Consider the following 21,146-nt stretch of genomic DNA (forward strand, 5'->3'; position numbering starts at 1 on the left):
GGCTCCCGGTCGCGCCCGGCGGGCAGGGTAAGCTGCTCCGCCCGCCCCGGCAGGCGCCAGGCCGCGGCCCGGGGCCGCCTGAGCGCGGTCCGCCGGGGCAGGCCGCGGAGCAGCCCCCGCTCCGGGGCCTGTCAGGCGGCGGAGCCCCGCGGGCGGCGGGCCCGGCTGGCGAGCGGGGGCATGGCGGCGCGGAGCCAGGCCTCCCTGCAGCGCCGGCTGCAGAGCTCGCAGGAGGCGCAGCACCGCCAAGCGGTGCTGGTGCGGAAGCTGCAGGCGAAGGTGAGGAGCGGGGGCGCCTGCCCTGGGGGAGGCGCCCGGGGACGGGCCGCAGTGGCGGTGTCGGGGTGCCGCGGCCGTTGGCGCCGCGCCGAGAGGGGACTCGGCGGCAGAGAGCTCGGGGGGCGAACGCGCGGCCCCAGCGGGGCCCTCCCCGGCGCTGCCGCGGGCGGGACGGCGCCGAGCCCGGAGGCCGGGCCAGGCTCCGGGAGCCGCCCTGCTCCGCCCGGCCCGCCCAGGCGTGCTGGGCGCCTCGCTCTGCCGCTGCCAGCCTCCCGAGCCTCTCGTTAGGTCTTTTCCGTAGTCAAAGAACGATGCCTGGCTTGCAAACGCCCTTGCTTGGCCGCGGGAGCAAGGGGCTGTCCCAGAGGCAGGAGTCGCGGCGGCGGGGGCGGTTTTGGGCGGCCCCGGGCAGAGGCAGCGCTGGCCCGGTTCGCCCGGGGCGCAGGAGCGCTGGCAGCGAGGAGGGTGCCAGAGCTGGGCGGAGGGTCGGGGCAGGCCGTGCCGTGCCCGGCCCAGCGCCTGGCGGTGGTCACGGCGCTGCTGTGCGGTCGTCCTGCTTTTCTGGCCCGTGCTTTGGTTTCTGCAGCTGAACAGAAATCCATATTCTGCAGTGGCTGGGCAGGGCTGTGGTCAGAACTAACTTTACTTGCGAAATATTGAAAAGCCGTTTTGAAAACTCCTTTCTCTAACTTCAAGGACCGACTGGACTTTTAGCCCATTGGCAATACTGATCTGGGGGTACATAGTGGCCATAGGCCAGGCATGGCTGGCTAAGTCTGTCTCATCCTTCTGCTTGCCGTCGCTATCTGAGGATGAGCAGATAGCGCTACGTGTAAAAGCAACCCTGTCTCAATTTCTTTAGTATTAGATAAAAGTGCAGCTTCCCTGTATCATAACACCTTCTTGTTGACTGCATCAGCAGCACTGTGAAATGCACTGTGCTTGGGCTGTGAAGACTTGGAGAAAAGCTAATGCAGGAGGAGCCAAGTCTGTTACAAGCTGCATTTGCTCATCTGCATTCTACGTATCCATCTAGGTAGTGCAGTACCGGACTTGGTGTCGAGAGTTGGAGCAGCACGTGGAAGCAGGAGGGGTGAGTGTGCAGGTTGCTAACTCAAGATAGCGTACGTAGCGTTCGTTAACGCAGACAAAAAGCTCCCCAAAGCAATGGCAGAGGAAACCAAGATTTTGCCAGCTGAGGATTTAAAGAAGCACTGTAAGTTTGCCCATCAGTGTTTTGTCCAGTTGCTGTTCTTAGAGCAGCCAGTAGTCCCAGAAATGCCAGTCCAGAAGACCCTATCAAGAAGGATTTTAATTTTGTGAAGGAGTGCTTTATTACTTGCTGGAGTAACATTTGTCCTAGGTCTCAGGAGAGGGCTATACTGCCTGTTACGTTCTATGGCTGTCTCTGAAAAAGAATCAGTTGAAAGAGCGTTTTGGAAGGCAAGAATGCTGGCGTTCAATGTACAGCGCTGGCTCTGTGCTTTTCTTTCTGCTTCACGGCTAACGTAAACCGAGGAGATGAAGGGTAGGAGAGAAGGAGGGTATTCCCAGGCTTCAAGTCTAAGTGAGCACTCACGGTCACGAGCTGAGGATACCCAGCTGTGAGAGTGCAACAGTGGGAGACTGAGGAGAGCTACTCACATTGAGTAACACCCTTCCCCTCCCTTCCTCCCCGTAGTCACGACACTGCTATGCCTGGAAGAAGCCACGAGCTCCTGAGCTACCAAAGAAACAGAGGGGAAAGCGATTGACGCTAACAGCAGTGAAAGGAACACAAGAATTTGACTAAACATTTCCTTTCTTCTTAAGGGATCCCTTCCAGGCAGGTGGGAAGCCACAGACGACCGCCGCCTGAAGAAAGCACTGCTTCAGTTGGAAGAGGAGCATCAAAGGTAAAATGGCTCTGTTTTGAGTGGGAGGTTGTTCCGGGTGACCTCCAAAGGTTGCTTTCCAGCTTAAATTATTCTATGATTCTGTAGGTGAGCTCCTCAGCAGAGCCCCATTTTAGGTTGAGAATCAAACCCTGGCAGCCTGAACATTTCATGGCACAGGAGCTTTCCTGTTTGGTTTTACCTGAGTAGCATATCCTGTGCGTGTATCCGAGTCCTCCAGTAGAGCACTTGGCACCACAGGCATCTTCTGCCACATTTCTTTCTCTGCTTTTCTTTCTTCCTCTGCCCAAGAGATAAATTGTGTGTGGTGTAAAAGTCATCTGTGTGGTGTGTTATGCATGTTGCAAGCTAAGGTGAGAGAAGCACAGCTCCCGTTTTGATCCGGAAGCTGAGTTTTGTGCTTGTTCACAGGGCAGCAGTTCTTGAAATTTTGTTCATGAAATGTTGCCTGGGTGGGATATTAGTCTGTGGCCCCAAAGTCATTAGCCTGCAGTGCTTGACTTTTCAGTTTTCGGTTGAAGGTTTCAGGTAAAGCTGTTTCTCCTACATATGTGGTGCTGTCTTTGTGGTGGGAGGTTTACTGGATCAGTAAGGTGGGGTCTTTGCTAGAGGTCTTACGCAGCGTATAGGACAAGGACAGGGAGAGGCTTAACAAGAAGGTGAGGGCAGCGGTGGGTACAACATTGCAAGGGAAAAGGCCATGGAAACTTGGAGTCCTCTCTGCGGAAGAGAGGTGGTCAGGACAACGACAGAGAAAGATGATGCATCCAGTGATTGGACAGCATGAAGGGGAGGCAAGACGTTAACTGTGGGCACCATCAAAGTTGAAGAGGAAGGGGGAACCAAAATTGTAGATGGAAACTGAAGGCTCAAAGCAAGGAGAAGCAACTGAGTTTGCCCTAACAGAGAGGTCTTACTTAATCCTAGAAAGCACTTCTACTACTTCTCCGTTTGACAACAAAGTCGGTGTTGAAGGAGTTGGAAAGTCGGGGGATGCTGCTTGTGGCTAGCAGTTGTTCAGTGACCTCATTGCTGTTTCTTTCTTTCCAAGATGTGAGAATCTGGCAGAAGTGAACACTCTCCTGTGGGAGCACCTAGATAAAGCAAATGAGGTTAATTCAGCCCTCAAAGAAGATGTTGGAAAACTGACAGCGGATTGGATGAAGGCCCGGGAGGAGCTGGAATTGAAGGAGGTTGAACGGTGCAATGAATGTGAGGTAAGGGTAGGCTACGGGAATGTCAGGCGTGATGCCGGAGCGGAAGGTGAATGCATTTTATTTCTGGCATGGAGGACTTGCTGTGTGAAAGTTGTGGCTACACTGGGGCTGTATTGGTGTTGACTAGCAGAAGACGGGGGTGTGAGATGGAGGAGCGTCAGCAAATTGTGGTGATGGAAGATGCCCACCTGCTGTGACCATACTGCTCGGCCTTAAAGGCAAATGCTTGCTGTTGCTGGACACTGTAGGGCAGTCCCACATGAACGCTCGTCTTTTTAATAGTTCCTAAATCTCTGTCCACGTCAGTGGAGACCAGAGAGGTCTGTGTGTTTTCACATGCAGAGCAGCCAACAGAAGAACAAGACAGGCCTCCCCTACCAATAGCCTGTTGTAAGCCAACCTGACACTGGTCTTGGAGGGACTTGTTTTTGTCTTCCGCCACCAAGACTGTTAGACACCTCTGCAAGGCGGGATGATGAGTCATCAGTTTGCTTTGCTGCTCTCCACTCCTGCAGGAGAAGTGGTGTGGATGTTCCCTTCTTTGAAGTCAGGTGGCAGGTCTACCGAGGATGCTTATGTGGTGCCTGTTCAGTCCTTGATGCCCCTGTCGGAATTGTTATTAAAGGAGACCTGGTGATGGTGGTTGTACTCTCTCCTATCTGAAAGACTTGTACAGTGACGGCGAAGGCTGAATTGGCATTTCTTTTTGTCTTTGCATGTTTAGCGTTATGACAGCTACTTAAGAGGTGAACGTAACCGTCTACTCAGCCTATGGCATCAGGTGGTAAACTTCCACCGTCATTTCCTGGAAATGAAGGCTGCCACTGACCGGTGAGTAGAAGTTAAGGCTAGATCTCTTGCAGAAGAAACGTAGCTTCCCTTCACACCTGCTTTTTGAGCCTTGATGTTACTTTAGTTGCAGCTAAAGATAGGGTTTCTCCTTTGGTAGTCTGAAGCAATGCCATTAAGCGTGCTTTAGGCTGTTTTCAGAATCATTTTGTTTGGTGCTAATTTTCAGATAAAACTGGGGGGCTTGGGCTATAAGCAGTGCAGAGGCCCTGAACAGATGAACTGGCTTTTACTGTTGCGCAATTACGTGCTTCAAAAAGGAGTCATCTGATAAAGATGGTGGTGTGAAGGTTCTCTCTTTCTTTGTTCTTCTTCAGAGATTTGTCAGAGCTGAAGGCAGAGCACATGAGGCTTTCTGGATCTATACTTGTAAACTGCTCCCGCCTAAGCTCTGGCATACAGCTCTGGGAGTCCGTCCCTCTGGGTAGACCTGTCCTAAAGGATCAGGCACAGCAGCAAGTGGAACAGGAAATAAGCCAGAAGACTTGGGAAGCGATGTGCTTACAAGTCAAGGGGGACATGGAGAAGAAGGAGCTTCAGAACAGGTAAATGTGTTTTAAACTTTGCTGTTACCAGCATTATCTTTTGTGGCTGCTTCTTGGGTTCATAGATGGGCTGCGTCCACGTTCAAAACACACTCATTCTGCACAGCCTTGTTTCTGTCCCTAGTCAAACTATTGCCTTCAACAGAATGGATAGGAAAAACTGTCTGACTGACAGAAGCTCTTCTGAGTAAGACAAGACTGGAAAAGGTCTTGCACATTACAGTGTTTTTGCTGTTAAACTGATTCTTGGTGAGAAATTGAGACCAGCATAAAGAGAGCTCTGTCTCCTGTACAGCCCTTTTGCTACCCAGGGCTGTGCTAAAGGAATTGGGAGGAATTTGCACAGGACCATCATAAGCAACGTAGCACCTCTGTACTGACATCTCCTTGCAAGACTGAGTACAGAAAGCCTTTGGGGCAAGAAGTGCCATTTTGGCAACATGAGTCATATTAACCTGAATCATCCTGTGATCCTATGATCATTGGATTGAAAATTCATGCACATCTCCCCGAATAGATTGCAAGCTCTTTCATCAATTCACTGCTGAAGGCAAAAGTAATTGTGTGACTAGTAATCTGGACTTAAACATCTGCCTTACTGAAAGAAGACCTTTGGAGAGTCTTATATGCAACGTATGAAAGAGGAGAGAGAGAACTAACGAGCAGGAAGCTGTTAGCTACCTGAAAGGAGGTTGTAGCGGGGTGGGTGTTGGTGTCTTCTCCCAAGGAACAAGTGATAGGATGAGAGGAAATGGCCTACGGTTGTGCCAGGGAAGGTTTAGATTGGATATTAGGAAAGATTTCTTCACCCAAAGCGTTATCAGGCATTGGAACAGGCTGCCCAGGGAAGCGGTTGAGCCACCATCCCTGGAGGTATTTAGAAGACAGGTGTGGACTGTGGTGCTTAGGGACGTGGTTTAGTGGTGGACTTGGCAGTGTTAGGCTTACGGTTGGCCTCGATGATCTTAAAGGTCTTTTCCGACCTAAATGATTCTGTGATTCTATACTCTTGGTTTTGGAAATAAGAATGTTTTTACGTTAAAAACTTAGTCTTTCCCCTCCTCATAGAGTGAAGGACTTAGGTGCACTGGAAGGAAAACAGTCGCTATTACAGAGGGAGTTGGTAGTCATGAGAGAGACACTAGAGGAATCGCACCTTCAGAGGGATCTGCTGAAGCAAGAGAACCATGAGCTTACAATGGCACTGCAAAAGGTATGGCCACCTTATTCCTAGGCAGCACTTGTGGGAGAGGGAGCTGTGATAGCAAGACCACCACAGATGCTGTTTCTGTGGAAGCAGAAGGGACAGGGACAATGCTGTTGTTCTCCTTGGAAAATGGTGATCAGCCCACACGGGCTCTTTGGTGTAGTTAGTCCCCACGTGCTTCTTGGGAGCACTGAACCGGGAGTATGTCAGAGACACAAAAGGGGATCTGCAGTTGCCGCTTGAAGTCAGGGATCTTCCTGTCTTTGTTTTCCTGTTGTTCTTTTGTCTCTTCAGGCAGAGCAGTCAGTGGCAGAGTTGACAGGGGCTCAGACGAAGCTGAGGGCTGAAGTAGCTGATCTACGTGTTGTAACAGCGAAGATGAGCAGTGTTAACGAAGCCCTTGCATTGGATAAAGTGGAGAAGCTGGAGAAACTTGTGTTGCAGGTGAGCAGAGTTGCCAAAGATCTTACCAGGTGTTCTTCTCCAGCTGCTGCCTCTTTTCAGACCTCTTGGCTTCAGACAGTATGACTGCCTGAATATGGAAATGTTCCTTTTTCTGTCCAAGCCAAACCTTCTACATAGTAAACCTTACTGTATTTTATTTCCTCTGTGCTTCTGTGGTTGTAGCTGGAGCAAGAGAATGACGTTCTGTCAGGTAAAGTGGACGAGATGGAGAGAGCAAAGATCTCTGACCAGGAGAAGCTGAACTTGTGTGAAAGAATGAATGAAGAGCTCTGCTCAGAGAAAGCCCACCTGGAACAGCTGCTGAAGAAAGCAGAGGAGCAACAGGAGGGGCTGCAGGTACAGCTGAGGATACTGGCAGAGGAGAAGGCAGAAACCCAAGAGAAACTCAGTCAGGTGAGACCAAAAACCTGGTGCTTTCTGGGTGGGCTTTTGGCTGCTTGGCTCAGTTAAGCTGTATCTGTTGCATTCTGCAGTGCTTTTGTCAAGGGAGATGTTTTCCATTTGTTGGAGCCTAGAGGGCGGGACAAAGCTGCAAGTCAGTGTCTGCTATCTTGTACTGCTAAGAATGGGAATGACATCTTGATATTGTTGAAATTGTATTTTAAGACATACACGCAGCTTTGAATTGCTAGAGCCTCTCTAGGCTTTGAGGAAGAGGAGGAGAAATAGATGATCACACAAGACTGTTGACTCTGGACTAACTGATTTCGGTACAGTGGAAAAAGAGCTTGGGGGAATCGTTATCACTGGAGGAGACTAGGAACTTTGCCATCATTTACGTGTCCATTTCATACTGTGCAATCTTGGGTAGTATGGGATAACTTTGAGAGGAGAATTGTTTGTTTCTGATGGTCTGTTCTCTGTTAGACAGTCTTAGTAAACTTTCAGCCCAAAGTACAGGAGCTCTTTCTCCTCTAGCTGATTCAGAATTGGCACTGGCTGGCTCCGCACAGAACTCCAGAGAAAGGACTCTAACTGTATTTTGTCTCACTTTCAGGTTTGCTGCCAGCAAGAGTCAGCTAGCAGTGGTCCGGAGCAGTTGCGCCAGGAGACCTCTTGCCAAGGGCACGCACTGGCCAGGGTGTCCAAAGAGAAGGAATTGCTGGTGCATGAGAAGGCTGCCCTAGAGGTGCGACTGGCAGCCACAGAGCGGGACAGACAAGGCCTTTCCGAGCAGCTGGCAGAGGCCAGGTAAAGGCGGGGAGGAGACCCTAGGCAGGACATTACTTCATGTGTGTAATTATAAAGGTGGTAATCATTACACGGGGATTTATTGCATCCTGTACGCTTTTGAGATGTTTTCACCTTCCATGGACAGAAAATGGAAGAATCTCGTGGGGGGAAAAGAAAAACAAAACAACAAAAAACCCCCAAACCAGTATACCATAATTTGAATGTTATTTTTCTGACAGCTAAAGCTAACAAAGCTCTCCTGAGCCTTGGGCTCCTGTTTTTGCCCCCTTGCACATTCCTGTGTGAAGTCCAAAGCAAGCCGATACAATTCCTCAGTATCTGGTACCTTGGCTCTGCACCGAGTAATAATTAAACCATGCAGACGTTTGCTGAAACCTGAAGCTTCTCTCTTGTTTTGGTTTCTTGTTCTGTGTATTTGAACATAGATCTTTCTTTGCTCATCAAGTAGTTTGACGTGGGATCTCTGGAATTCAAGGCTGTTATGTACGGACATTGTGAGTAGGACACTGCCATTTAGGGTGAAGCTAGAGGCTCATGCTGAACACCTTGAGGGCCTTCTGTTTCTAAGCTAACTTGTTACCTATGGTGCAGGACCTAGACTTGGTTACACCAGCAGCAGGGAACTTTTGAATGCTCGCCAGTCTTTGGGACTTCTTGCCCATCATTGATGTCTGCGTCCTGTACTCCTCACCACATGCTGTTTAGAGACAGGTGTCATGGAGAAGTTATACAGGGAAGGAACAAGATTCTGCCCTTCTGCTGCATCAGGTTTCTAAGATCAAATGCGAGAAGTTCTCCTTTTCCAAAAAAACCCCCCAAAACCAACCCAACGTATGGAGATGTTTGTCCTCCTCCTAGGTCTATCTTGGAAGACTCCTGAACTGGCAGAGCTGTACAAATGATGGTTTAGAGAGTGTTTTGCTTCTTGACTTTTACGCTTTACCACTCCAGAGTATGGTGTTAGCAAGGCTGATAAACACCATTTTGACGCAGTCTGTTTCTTGAGAGCTGCTGCTGCTTCTGAGCTCCAGCTTCTCTTATGTGATCCAGCTGAATTACGTTTTGTCAATTATTGGGCTGTGGCAACTATTCTTGCCAGATGTTGTTCTCAAGAGCCTTTTGTTGCCACAGTTTTGGACTCTATCATCTTTTCTGTTCTGTTTTAGAGACTGACCTTAAAAGGGAGCATATTTGCTTTGGACTGCCAGAGATTGGCGTAATCAGAAATATGTGCTTGTTCTCCTTCTTGAAGATACATCCTCCATTGTCCATCAAAGTAGCGAAATCCTACTGTTGCGGGTTTTACTGTTGTACCACTCGGGTGCCCCTTCACCCCAAAGGATGTTATCCTGATTGCATGCCTGTACTAGTGAGGCAGTGCTGTGTATTGTAGGAACCTGGCACACAGGACCCTGTGTGAGATCAGGGAGGTGTCTTCAGCTCCTGGTTCCAGAATCCTGTGTGTCAATCGCGGCAGCTGGTTGCAGTCTATGGATGTAACAATTTGCCTCTGCAGTACTATAACTTCCATGAGAAAGAGCGACAAGTCACGTGGGCTGCTGCCTACTTAGCAATGCTTAAAGAAAAGTAGCAAGTTTTTCTTTTGAACTTCCAACAGTTTAAACCGAAGGATACCCGTCTCTCCTTTCAGGTAGTCCTTGTTCAGGTAACATCTAGTTCAGGTTTCTTAAAAATGCTGCTACAAGCATGAGATTTTACTATATCATCTAATGTATTTCTTTAGTCCCTTTTACATACAGGGAGTCTGGAAAATTACCTGCCTATACCTATGCTATGAACAGCATTAAGAAGTCATGAGTCAGCCAGGGAAAGACTCTTATTCTGTCCCCCTGCAGAGCAACTTGGAAGTGCTGATGAGATAAGGGCTGTGAGCCTGGGAAAAAAAGCTGGGCTTTTGCTTGCTGGCACAGAGTTTGTGGGCACAGCTACCCGTGTGTCATAGATCAGACAACAGCAATTTAAGATTTGGCTACTGAGATCAAATTCGGCTGGGCTTTCTGTGTGATGCTAGGTCGTAAGTAAAGCCTGGGCATTCCCTCGGAGGGGCCTGCATTGCTATTTTAAATGGCAGAAATATGCTTTCTGTCTCCAAGTTTCCATGCAACCCATTTTGTGTACTCAGGGGTAGGGATCTTGAACCACTTCTTACTGGAATAACTCCCTGTGGGTGTCAGGAGCCAGAAATTCATTTCTCTCCGTATTTGCAACTTGTAGGTCAGTGAAGGAGACCCTGGAATCCAGCCGGTTGGAGGCTCAGCAGCACTTAGCTGAGCTGGAGATCGCCAGGAGCCAGCTTGAAATCCGCCTTCACACAGTCACACAGGCCAAGGAGGTGATACAAGGTGAGAGCCTCACGTGCATTGTTTCTGGCGATCCCCCTGCCTCGGGAGGATGTTATAAAAATAGCTCTCTGTCTGCAGTGCTTCTGGGGAGTGAAGGAGCTGGAGACAGATCCCTCCTACACTGAAATTCAAATGCCTTAAGGTTAGTAAAGTCAGAACCACTGTTTGTGTAGGCACTGAATCTTGCCATTTGTCGTGTTTGCAGGGGAAGTGAAGTGCCTTCAACGGGAGCTGGAAGCAGAGAGATCTCTGATGAGGCAGGAACGGGAAAGCATGGCGCAACAGCTCTTGCGGACAGAACAGCAGTATGACAAAACCCTCAGGCGTCGGCAAACCGATCATGAAGTGGAAATAAGGAAGCTCCTGCAAGACATGGTAGGAAACAATATGCTTTTGAATTCTTCAAGCAAGCTTTGTGGGCTGGCTTTAGAAGAGCGTGTGAAACGGCAGCAATCACCTGTCATAGGCCACACATTGCTAGGCCCGGCAGCAGAGCCAATGGCTTGTACTTGAGGGCACGTGAAGACCCACAGGACTATGCTGGGACAGTAAATGCTGCCACAGAGTCGGTGTGGGCCTAAGACGAGTTCAACAGAAGGTTGGGTGGTCCCCACGCAAAGCGTGGCAGCAAAGGGGGAGGATCTTACCAGATTCCTGTCTACCATGAGGTCGACTCCTAGCATTCCTGCCAACTGCAGTCGCGGGAACTTTGTTCCTGTCTTTCTGTCCTTTCATGCTTGACAGAGGTAGTATCTTTGGGCTTAAAGCATATAGAACAGGCCCCTTGTTCCTGGTAGTTCAGTTCGTGGCCTGCCTTGTGACTAGGGCATCGGGGTACTGGCCTCTTTCTCACCCTGCAGTCCATCTGCATCTTTTCATTGATGAGAATGGAGTTGAGCTTTGAAAATAGAGACTCGGAGACTGGAGAGAAATGCTGAGGTGAGAGGTGCTAGCAAACAGGCAGCCATCCGAGAAGGGCAGGTAACATCTGCTTTTCTTCCACCTGCTGACCCTCCTTTGAAGTTCCTTGATAGGACGTGATTGATGGAGGGCCCAAAGCCACTACTGTGCCCTGTTGAGGTGGGGGTTTGTGGGAGGCAAGAAGCTTCACCTTTTATTGAGGAGCTTGGCTGGGACTCCATCTTGAAGTCTTTTCCTCCTCTCATCAGGCAAGCGAGCGGGAACGGCACCGTTCAGAGCTACAGGAGATGCTGGAGCAATGGGAAAAGGAGAAGGCAGAGGCAGAAAGGGAGCACGAGAAGAAGCTGTTTGATACGAAGCAGAAAGTTGCTACCATGCAAGCTCAACAAGAAGAGGAACGAACTAGAGTCGAAAATGCCAAGCAAGAGGTAAAGACTGTGAAAGGAGAATGGGTGTGGTTTTTTTACTCTTCTGGGCTCCTTATCGATCCTTCGATGACTAAGAGGTTGTTGAAGATTCAGTCACGGATGGACCATGTTTATACTGCCAATCTCACTTAGGAACCTGTGCCTCCAAGTGGGCAGATAATGACCTAGGAGGCCAGCAGCATAGTGCTTTGAGAACGGGTGAGCCCATCCGTCTTTGAGTCTTACCACACAAATTTTTTTATGGGAAGTTTAAACCCGTCTTCTCTTTATTTCTGTGCAGGTCCTGCTGGAAAAGGAGCGTGAGAAGAATGCTTTATTAGAGACACTGCTCCAAACTCAGGGAGAACTAACAGAAGCCTGCCAGCAGCTGGAGCAGCTCAGGCAGGAGGTGGAAGAGCAGCGAGAGACTGGGCAGGTAAGTCTGACTTGTAGGGTAGGTTGAAGGAACGGGCCGTTGGCAATTGGACGTAAGCCGAGAGGGCCGGGTAACGGAGTGAAGGGCAGTAACAAGGAAATAAAACATAAGTCCTGCAGCTGAGGAGGCAAGGACTACTGCAGGCACTGAAAGCACCGAGCCTGGTAAGCTCCAGAGATCAGCAACAGGAAGGAAGGGTTACAACGGCAGCAGAGCTGGGTAGAAAAGCAGAAAGAAGTGGCTGAATGAATGTGATTTTGAGACAGAAAGAGAAAAAAGCTGGGCCTGATGGCACGGCAGGTCTCAGTAGCTTGCTCTCCATTTGTGTTTACAGAACATCACAGAAAAACTGCAAGCAGAGCTGCAGGAAACTCAGAGTAAGATCAAAGCAGCGGAGAAGAGGCAGAGGGAGGAAAGCCAAACCATCAAAGAGGAAATGAATATCCTTCTTCAGCAGAGGGATGGTCTACAAAAACAGGTGACTGCAACAGCAGTAGCTCCTCCAGTCATCAAAGAGGCGGTCTCTCACTTGCCTTTCCATTGCAGAGCAGCAGGCTGATGGGATAATCCCTCTGACTGCCATCATACTGTGGTCTCCATCTCAGCTGCTCTGAAGGAGACTTACTGGCCAGCTGAATCTCACCTGCTGCCCTGGACAGATGGGCTAGTCCTTTTGCCTGTTTGCCAGTAATGATCAGAATGGATCTCTGCTGGTCTTGCTTTCTACGGTGGTTTTTCAGCTGAACGTGGTGACCCACTTAGATTTTTAAACAAGTCAGCTGTATCCATTGTGAATCTGGTACTCTTGTGACAGGGTGAAATGTAAACTTGTTCTTTCCCTTTCCTCACAGTACGTGATACGGCTGACAGTGACAAGCTGTAGTCTCTGACTGCTTTGTTATGTTTCACTTGAGGTGGAAGAGTTGACATCGCAGCTAGCAGCCTCCGAAGAGTCTCTAAAGAAGGAGGCTATGACGCTGCGTCAAGAGGTGGTGTCTTTGGAAAGGAAACTCGAGAGCACTGAGAAGCAAAGAAAGGATGTCCTGGTGAGGCTGGCAGATGCCACAGAGGGCCATTTCTTACCTATTTTTTGGCCTTCTGTTAATACTTCTAAGGAGCAACTTTTTCCAGTGGAGAGCTGATTTTGGTTGGTCTTGTACAGGTTCAGTCCAAATCTGAGGAGATACAGAGTACGCAAATGCTGACCAAGTTTCCCTCATTTTCCCCTTCCTTCCGCTCATCGTTCCTTGTTTCCCAGACTTTTGCTTTCCTGCCACTTTTCACTTTTCCAATTGCATTCTTCTGAATGAGCAGGAAAAGATGCTGTAGTCATATAAAGCTCGCTTATGATTCAGGGTGTTTGTTTTCCTCAATTCTGAAGGTTTCCGCCCTTGAAGCTTTAGTCAAAGTAATTTTCAAACTTGTCTCTATTTACATTGCATGGTTTGGGCAATTATTTTTGTTCAAATCCGTATTTAGATTTCCAAATGTCTGGCTCTGGAGAAAGGGGTGAGAAGACAAAGTTTGCTAATAATAGAAAGCCGTTCAACATTGCCCACCTGAGAGCAGACAGTGGGGAAAAAAAATAGAGGAATTTGAGAAACAAAAGTGCTGATCCAGATAAATATGTACGCCTGCAAGGGGAAAACTCGTCCTTATTTCAACCACAGAATGACAGACTGTGGTCTGACCATTACTCCTTCAAGAGGGGACAGTGGGGTTCTAGAGGATGGTACCATGAAAACTCTACAGAGTAGAGGTCCAAAAAAAGCCCCAACCAAACCCCAAAGTGGGAAATCAAATGTTGGGGTTGTTCTCTCTTCCCTTCCTCCCTAATAGAGAGAATATCGTCATGCCACTGCCTAAATCATGCTTAGTCTGGACTTCAAATCCTGACTGCAGTTCTGGTGGCTCCTGCCCAAAAGACCACACTAGAGCCAGAAGAGGTTCAGAGAAGGGCCAAAAGGAAGATGGGACTGGCTGAGTAAGCTGGGAAAGATGCAACCTACAGGGTGGCACGGGAAAGGCTTCCAACATCCTGAGAGGCAGGGAGAGAGGGGGCAGCCCTTGACTGCCGCTGAAGCGGGAGTTCAAGTCTAGTATGACAAGCAAACATATATCGACGGAACTATTGAATCTTTTTCTCACTGTTTTGCAGCATGAATGGGAGAGACTGCAAGCAGTTAAAGAAGAACTGGTGTGGGAGATAAACCTTCTTCAGGACTCAGTCACAGCCTCTGAAACGCGAGCAAATACAGCAACAGATATGAATCACTGCCTTGAACAAGAACTTCAAACTACATTGTCTATCTTAAAAACGAAAAATGAGGAAGTGGAAACGCAGCGGGAGAAAATCCAGATGCTCCAGAAAGAGGCAGCCCAGGGAAAAGCTTTGCAGGAGACTGTCACTCATATGACTGCCCTCCTGTCAGAGAGGGAGGGAGAAATGAAGTTGTACCAGGAGCAGATGAGAATGCTGGAAAAGCAGAAAGAAATGCATAAAACTACTCTCGATGGGGTTATTAAGGACATAACAGAGAAAAAAGAGAAGATGGAATCCCAGCAAGAACAGATACGGGACCTGGAGAAGCAGCAAGAGAAACAAAGGATTGCTGTAAGCAAAATGAGCAAAGACTTGGAAGAGAGAGATCGGGAGATCAGATCCCAGCAAGAACAGATACGGGACCTGGAGAAGCAGCGAGAAATGCAGAGGACTGCTGTCAGCAAGATGAGCAAAGAGCTGGAGGAGAGAGACCAGGCGATCAAGTTCCAGGAGGGGAAAATAATGATTCTAGAACAACAGGGTGCATCACAAGTGAGAAACCTGCAGGCGGATCTTGATCATATGAAAGGAAACTTGAAGGAGAAAAACATAGAGCTTATGTCTCTGACTCGGCAGATCCAAGAACTGGAAATGGAGAGAGCACAGGTGAAACCGCTGCATGCAAGCCTTGAACACCTGAGGGCAGTTCTTAAGGACAGAGAGAGTGAGTGTGATTCTCAAAGGGATCAGTTAAGACTCTTGCAGCAGTACAAGGAAGAGCAAGAGGGGTACCTGCAAGAGCTTCGTGGTAAAGTAGAGAAGATGATGCTTTCTTTATCTAAAAAAGATCAAGAGCTTGAGTCACAACAAAAGCAAATCCAGGAAGCTGAAGGAGTCATGGAGATGCAGCTGAGGACTGTCCGTGACCAACTGGAGCAGACCTCAAAAGAAAAGGACAGACTCATAGACATCCAAAAGGAACAAGCAAGGAGCTGTGAGGAAAAAACAGAACAGATGAATGTCTTGCACCGAGACTTAGAACACACTAGGGCAATACTGAAAGAAAAGGATTTAATGATTGACTCTCAGAAGGAACTGATTGAGACCTTCCAAAAACAACAACAACAAGACTCTGAATGGCAGAAGGAAATTCTGCAGCACCTTCAAGTGGCACTAAAGGAAAAAGAGCAAGAGATTTTGTCCCTTAGAAAGCAACATGAGGCATGCAAGGAAAAGGAGGAAAAGCATGAAGCTGAGCAAACGAATCTTCAAGCAACAAAACTGACTGTGAAAGAAAGAGAAAAAAAGATAGAGGTTCTGGAGGAGGCTATCTCTAAGCTTCAACGGGAAAAGGAGGAGGCAGCAATGCAGACTAAAGGTATGCTGCAAAAACTAGAATATGCTGAATCTTCTCTAAAAGCTAGAGATCAAGAGATAGTGTCTTTGCAAGAGCATGTCCAGGAGCTTCGAGAGCAGAAGGAGTTAGAAGGCAAGCAGGCCAAGAGTCTAGAGCAGGACCTAGACAAAATGAGCCAAATATTGAAGGAGAACCACTTGGAGTTCCTCAAGCAGACAGAGCAAATTAACATGTTCCGGCTTCGTGGCGAAAGCACGGCAGTAGCACTAGCATCGTGCCAGAAGCAGGTGAATCTGCTTGAGGAAGTGGTGAGGAAGAGAGATGAAGACAATGAAACTCTTCTGCAAAAACTCCAGCACCAAGAAGAAGAACTGAAGACCTTGCAGAATTTGCAGCTTAGGCTAACCGAGCAGCATGAAGAGGTTAGACATCACCGAGAGCGAGAGAAGCTCCTGGACGATGCCTTGCGTGGGAGGGAACGAGAGACCAAGGCTCAAGGTGAGGAAATAAGAGCTCTTCAGGAAGATCTCCAGCATGTTCAGCAGACTCTGACAAAGAAGGATGAAGAGATCAAGTACCAGAGAGACAGAGTCAGGTATTTAGAGAAGACTCTGACAGGGAGAGAACAAGAGCTTAGGAGGCAGAGTGAACTGAAACAATTAACGTCAGCTTTGCGATGGAAAGATGGAGAGGACAGCCTGCAGAAACAAATCCAGAAACTCCAAAAATGGGAGGAAGAGGAAGCAGAGAAGAGGAGAGTTCTCCAGGAGAGAGAGCGTGCCTTGCAAAGACAGAAGGAGCTAACCCAGCAACTGGAAGATGAGCAGAAAGCAAAGGGGGAAGAATTGAAGCGGGTGACCGCTCTTTTGAAGCAGACTGAAAGTGAAGAAGCCAAATGGAAAGAGAAGGCACAAGCACTGACTCTTGCCCTTACCAAGAGTGAAAAGGCCAATGGGACTTTGAGGGAAGAAATAGCCATCCTGCAGAGTAAGGTTACAGAGAGGGACACGGACCGGTTTCATCATCAGGTAGGCAGCGTGATTGATCATCAGTCAACTAAAATGTCTCTAAAGGATTCTAATGATGCTTCCCATAAAGATATGGGAATATATATTCCCATAAATATATGACCTGCTTGGCCAAAGAAACTAGGATTGCAGCCAGCAGGCTTGCCTGTCTGTGTAGCTCTGGCCAGAGACCATTCACCTGCTGGAATGTTTTCTGCCCAGCCCAGAACTACTGAAAGAACTATGGAGCTTGCTGCTAAAATTAACTCAAGCCCAAAAGTGGGGGATGGGTAATCGGGTCTCTCCTATCTAGGCAGGCTTAGCCAACGTGTTGTGGTTAGGATTTGGCGTGGAAAGGAAAGGGCACAGTTGACCAGACTAATATACTAAACTTAGCGGAACGATGGCTGAACAGCAGCTACGCTGATGGTGCTTAGAAGATGCTTTCAGAGATTTAGATTTCTGAGGTCCAGCTTTTCCAGTGTATTGAAAATAATGGAATTGGTACCATTGCCTGATCAGGTTAAAGGCTTCATTGCGCATTCAGGATGTACTTGTGCCGCAGCCCAAAAAAACACGACGGCAAATTTGCCTCGGATTTCACCAACGTGATCTGGAGGAGGGCCCCTAGGAAGAGGGCATGTTGTTTTGGTCTGTGGACCAGGAGAAGAAGGGACTTAGCACTGTGCATTCCTGCGTCCGGTCACTCTCCCCGCCTTGTTGCTTCTGGCTCTTCTAACCTTTATGTGGCACCAGCGCACATAATCTCCTCTCTGAATACCCAGCAGGCTGTTGCAGAAGGGGAGCAGCTATCATGGCTCTCAGAGAAGAGACTCCTGTTGCAGCGGCTGGAACGTCTGCAGCAAGCAGTTGCAAGGCTGGAGCTTGAGAAGACTGAGCTGAAGCAACTCAGTGCTGAGCTCAAGAGGACTCTTGAGCAGGTAAAACAGGCTTTCACTGCCTCTGCAAAGCCTCACGGTCCTCTGGAACACAACACATTGCCACAGACAGCACTTTGGGGTCCTCTGCTTGTTTCCTTCCCTCTCCCGGTTCCCCCTGTGGACACACGCTTTTGTATTTTCTCTCTCTTCTGGCACCCCATTGCCTTCACAAATGCACATTCACTCTGGTACCACCCTTCTTGCCCCAGCGTCCCCATACACACACATTTGACCCTCTTGTGTCAGGAACTGTTTCCTCTTGGTCTTTCTCTTCCATAGTCTACTTTGAGTGCCTTTTGCCCCCAACACACTCTGGTGCAATGAACAGTCTGAGCAGAAACCTCCTTGCCGTGATGTCCAGAGGCCCTTTTGCTCCTTGTTTGGTGGCAGGTTTCTGTGACCCTTTCTCCTATCCAATGTGCAGGTGGAACGGGAACGGAGGAGACTGAAGAGAGATTGTCGAGGTCGGTCGTTGCGAGATGCAGGCGGATTTTCTCTCTCTGACCAGCTCCAGGTGCCTGCTCCTAGACAGGTGAGAACAGAATCTTACTTGGTGGGAGGAGGGTCTGGCCATACAGAGGAACGACGGCAAATCCCAGAGGCAGCAGCCCCCCGGTATAGACCTAACAGAAGTCAAGTATAGACCATGGCCCTGGCCAAACTGGAGACCAAAAAGAAATCCTTGTGTTTTCTTCACAGGAGGAGTCTCACAGGTGCTGCAGTTGTCGATTAGCTGAGTTGTGGAACCAGGTGAGGGGTAGGAAAGCTCTCCTCAAAAGCTGCTGTGGCTGTACTGATGGGCGCAACTTTGCCCGATGCTACAGCCCGAGTATTGCTTAGCTGTCAGGAAGGGAGTACACCAGGCAGTGGAAATGCCCAGTCAAACACATCTGTTGGCCGTGGCCAAACAACATCATTCACCCATTCAAACCCATTGCTTCTGCAAATGGAGGCACTGTTGCTCCTCTTGCCTCTCCTCTTGCCTCGCCTCCAGGGATGTAAGGCAGTGCCAGAGCTTCTAGCCTTCAGGCAATCGTTAGTCTCGTATTGCTGTTCTGTGCTAATCATGATCCCAATATCGGACCGAGTCAGAGACCTAAGCGCTGCATGGACATCTGTTTGGTCGGTGTAAGAATGTACATTGCAGCTGCTGAACCCTACTGCGTCCTTTGACAGTGGTATCAGCAGTAGCAGCAGTCACCACACTTCTCTTCCATGTCCTTTTATGGGTCTGGTACACCCTGGTCTCCCTGAGGATGTGAATCTTCACCGGTGTTCAGGGCAAAATGCATGTAAGATTTATGCGAGTAAAGTATATGATGCTTAGCTCTGGCAAGTGAGCCAAGAATGCTGCTGAAGCCATCGGGTTACAGCCTAAGGATGTTTTTACCTGGAAGTCTCGGTGTCTGAAGTTCTGTTGCTACGGATAACTAACTGAACCGCCTTCCCCTCGTGACTGTTGTGTCTGCCTGCCCCGTGGACCTACTTCAGCAGTTCAGCAGGAAAACGAAGGCGCTCTGCTCAAAGAATAGTCCTCAGCTGGCTAGTTAGGGCACTCCTCTGGGTCTGGGAAACAGCGGAACTGGAACTTGATCTCACGCTTCCTGGGAGATGCTCTTAGCAGCAGATGGCCGCTTCTCCCACTCACACCTCTGGGTTACCTACCAAAGCGCGGGAGGGTTTTTCAGGCTTCCAAGCCAGCCTTCCCAAAGGTGCCCTTGTTATTTCAGAGAGAAGGTCAGACCTGACCCTCTCTTCAGTGGTGGCGTTCCCTAGCCTACGCATATTGTTTGCTGTGAAGTCCCTTTGCCGTCTTACTTTCCGTGCGCACGACTGGCTTCTAATTCAGCACCACGCATTCCCCTTCCGGAGCTGGCTGCCTGAGTTTCACATCTAGTCTGCTCTAGATGCTTAGCAGGTTAGGGTCCCACTTTTTATCATCGCCTTTGGCTTTATGTTGACAGACCTTGGTATCGTAATTCAAACGTAGCAGGTTCCATAAGCCATAAAACTCCTTTGGGAATTGCTTCTGTTATTCGAGTTCACTCGCCAAGAAGGAATATTCTCATATTCCTAGCTTGAGGTTGGGGATTGCATTGCCATGTGGAACACAGCCCTTGGCAAAGCGCACGTCACTTTGAAAACAGAGGAAAACCTCTGACCTGAGCCGTTTTCCCCGAAACAGCAAAGCGCTGAGCACTGCTCCCAGTGCTGGCATCTCCTCCACTCCAAAGCAGGCAGAGGGGAAGGCGCCAGAGCTGCTGTGGCTGCGCTGCACTGCAAACCTAACAGGAGGTGAGAGCAGCTGGGTCTCTCCCGCCAAAAAGCCCAGCAGGCACAACCCTGCGTTGCCAGGAAATTATAATAGAGTTTGAGGACTTTCAAGGCCTCAGCAGTCCTTTAAGGCTCATTTCCCCCCCCCCCCCCCCCCCCGGGCTTTGTTCATCAAATTATGCTCTGCTCCTTTGTGAAATGCTCTAACGTTAGGAAAAATGAGCGTTTGCTCCCTTTTCACGTGCTAGCTGTCAAGTTTTCAAACTAGGTCATAACAGAATGGTTCCTCGCTACCTTGTGTAACCAGTAGTCCTCCTGCTGAGGAAAAAGCACGTGGAACTCAGGTGTCAGTAGCCCAAATCTCTTTTTTGGAAAAAAGAGGTGGGTTACTAAATCCTGTAGGGAACCTCTGTCTTTAGTATACGTGTAATGTGTCAGTGCTGTAGGTGTGAGTTGCCGTTGCCAGAAAGAAACTTGAATTGTTGATGATAATCTGAAGTTCAGTTTGGGGTGACTCTGGGAACCTGTTACTTCCCGTTCCACAAGGACCAAGTGTTTGCGAGGGCTGGAGTTAGAGGGCGCGTCTTCCCTGACAGCCGGTACCGTGGAGCTACGGATGGTCCTAACAGCGTGGGCCTGTCTGAGCTCGGCCTTTTGCCTCTTTCAGGTGTCCCTTCTGCAGACGCAGCTGGCACAAGACTGCTGTGCAAAGACCAGCCGGAAGCTGCCAGAGATTTGCCAAGAGCTGGATTCCTCCTCAGCAGCTGTGGCCAGGGAGCCCAAAGCTGCTGTTCTGGAAGCAGAGACTCGGAAGCTGGGTCAGTCTCTGAACCGTCCTGTGCCCTAGAGGACCAGCTGCAGCATCGTGGGGTTCCGGTCTTGTGCCCTTCCCAGAAATGTATTATGTTTTGCTGTGGGAAATGGGGGTGCATTTGTTCTGCTTGCGTTTGGAAGCATCTCCGAGTGCAAGTGATTTTTTTTAATTTTTTTTTTTAAATAAAAGAAACTTTGCAGGACTGTCCTTTCTCAGTAGCAAAAAGCAAGTGGTCGGTAAATACGTGGCTTAGGGAAAGACTATACTAGTTTTTGACCTGCACGAGTAAGCTATTACGAGCTGTTGTCTGATTTAACCTCTTGAGTTCACAGCCGTTCCCTGTGAGGAGAGAGGGAAAGGGAGGTGTTATCAAAATGAAGGGGTGGAGAGCACACGCCAGGGATTGAAGGTGGGGCAGGAGAGTGGGGGTTTTGCCTTCCTTTCATGCTTCAGCACAAAAAGCGCTGGCACTCTCCCGAGATGATCTGCTTTCCGCTTTGTGGCTGCGACAGCCAGCCCGAGGGACAGCTGGGTTGTTCTCAAAAGGGCACTGGTAGCAAACTGCAGACCTTCCAAAGACAGAGGCGACGGAGGCGACGGATGGGAGGGGGAGGATGTCAAGCCGAGTGAAAACTGCTCTCTCCCTGCAGCTTCGCCTCGGTATCAAGCCCCTTCAGCTAACCGCTCTCGGCACAGTCAGCGTCCCTCGGGT

General features: G+C 49.2%; 1 protein-coding gene across 9 annotated transcripts; it reads left to right on the forward strand.

Moving 5' to 3' along the window:
• Positions 1–113: 113 nt before the first annotated feature.
• LOC309603634 (uncharacterized protein) lies at positions 114–21,139 on the forward strand. 9 transcript variants are annotated; one of them, XR_014230798.1, is made up of 22 exons: positions 114–279; positions 1,316–1,372; positions 2,092–2,174; positions 3,226–3,391; positions 4,116–4,222; positions 4,558–4,785; positions 5,854–5,998; positions 6,287–6,436; positions 6,620–6,850; positions 7,455–7,648; positions 9,887–10,014; positions 10,220–10,389; positions 11,184–11,363; positions 11,644–11,778; positions 12,113–12,256; positions 12,693–12,824; positions 13,937–16,426; positions 17,191–17,346; positions 17,771–17,878; positions 18,046–18,096; positions 20,288–20,518; positions 21,085–21,139. XR_014230798.1 is itself a non-coding variant. In XM_082338442.1 (21 exons), exons 1-21 carry the CDS (start codon positions 181–183, stop codon positions 20,465–20,467), a joined length of 5,334 nt encoding a protein of 1,777 aa, XP_082194568.1. In that variant the 5' UTR covers positions 114–180; the 3' UTR covers positions 20,468–20,541. The 9 variants fall into 9 exon arrangements, 8 of the variants coding, with proteins under 8 accessions (XP_082194568.1, XP_082194570.1, XP_082194569.1 ...); XM_082338442.1 differs by lacking the exon at positions 21,085–21,139 and having other exon boundaries at positions 20,288–20,541; XM_082338444.1 differs by lacking the exon at positions 21,085–21,139 and having other exon boundaries at positions 17,771–17,860; positions 20,288–20,541.
• Positions 21,140–21,146: the final 7 nt, after the last annotated feature.

Source organism: Platalea leucorodia (assembly GCF_965183815.1).
Source record: "Platalea leucorodia genome assembly, contig: HAP1_HAP1_SCAFFOLD_161, whole genome shotgun sequence".
Lineage (NCBI taxonomy): Eukaryota > Metazoa > Chordata > Aves > Pelecaniformes > Threskiornithidae > Platalea > Platalea leucorodia.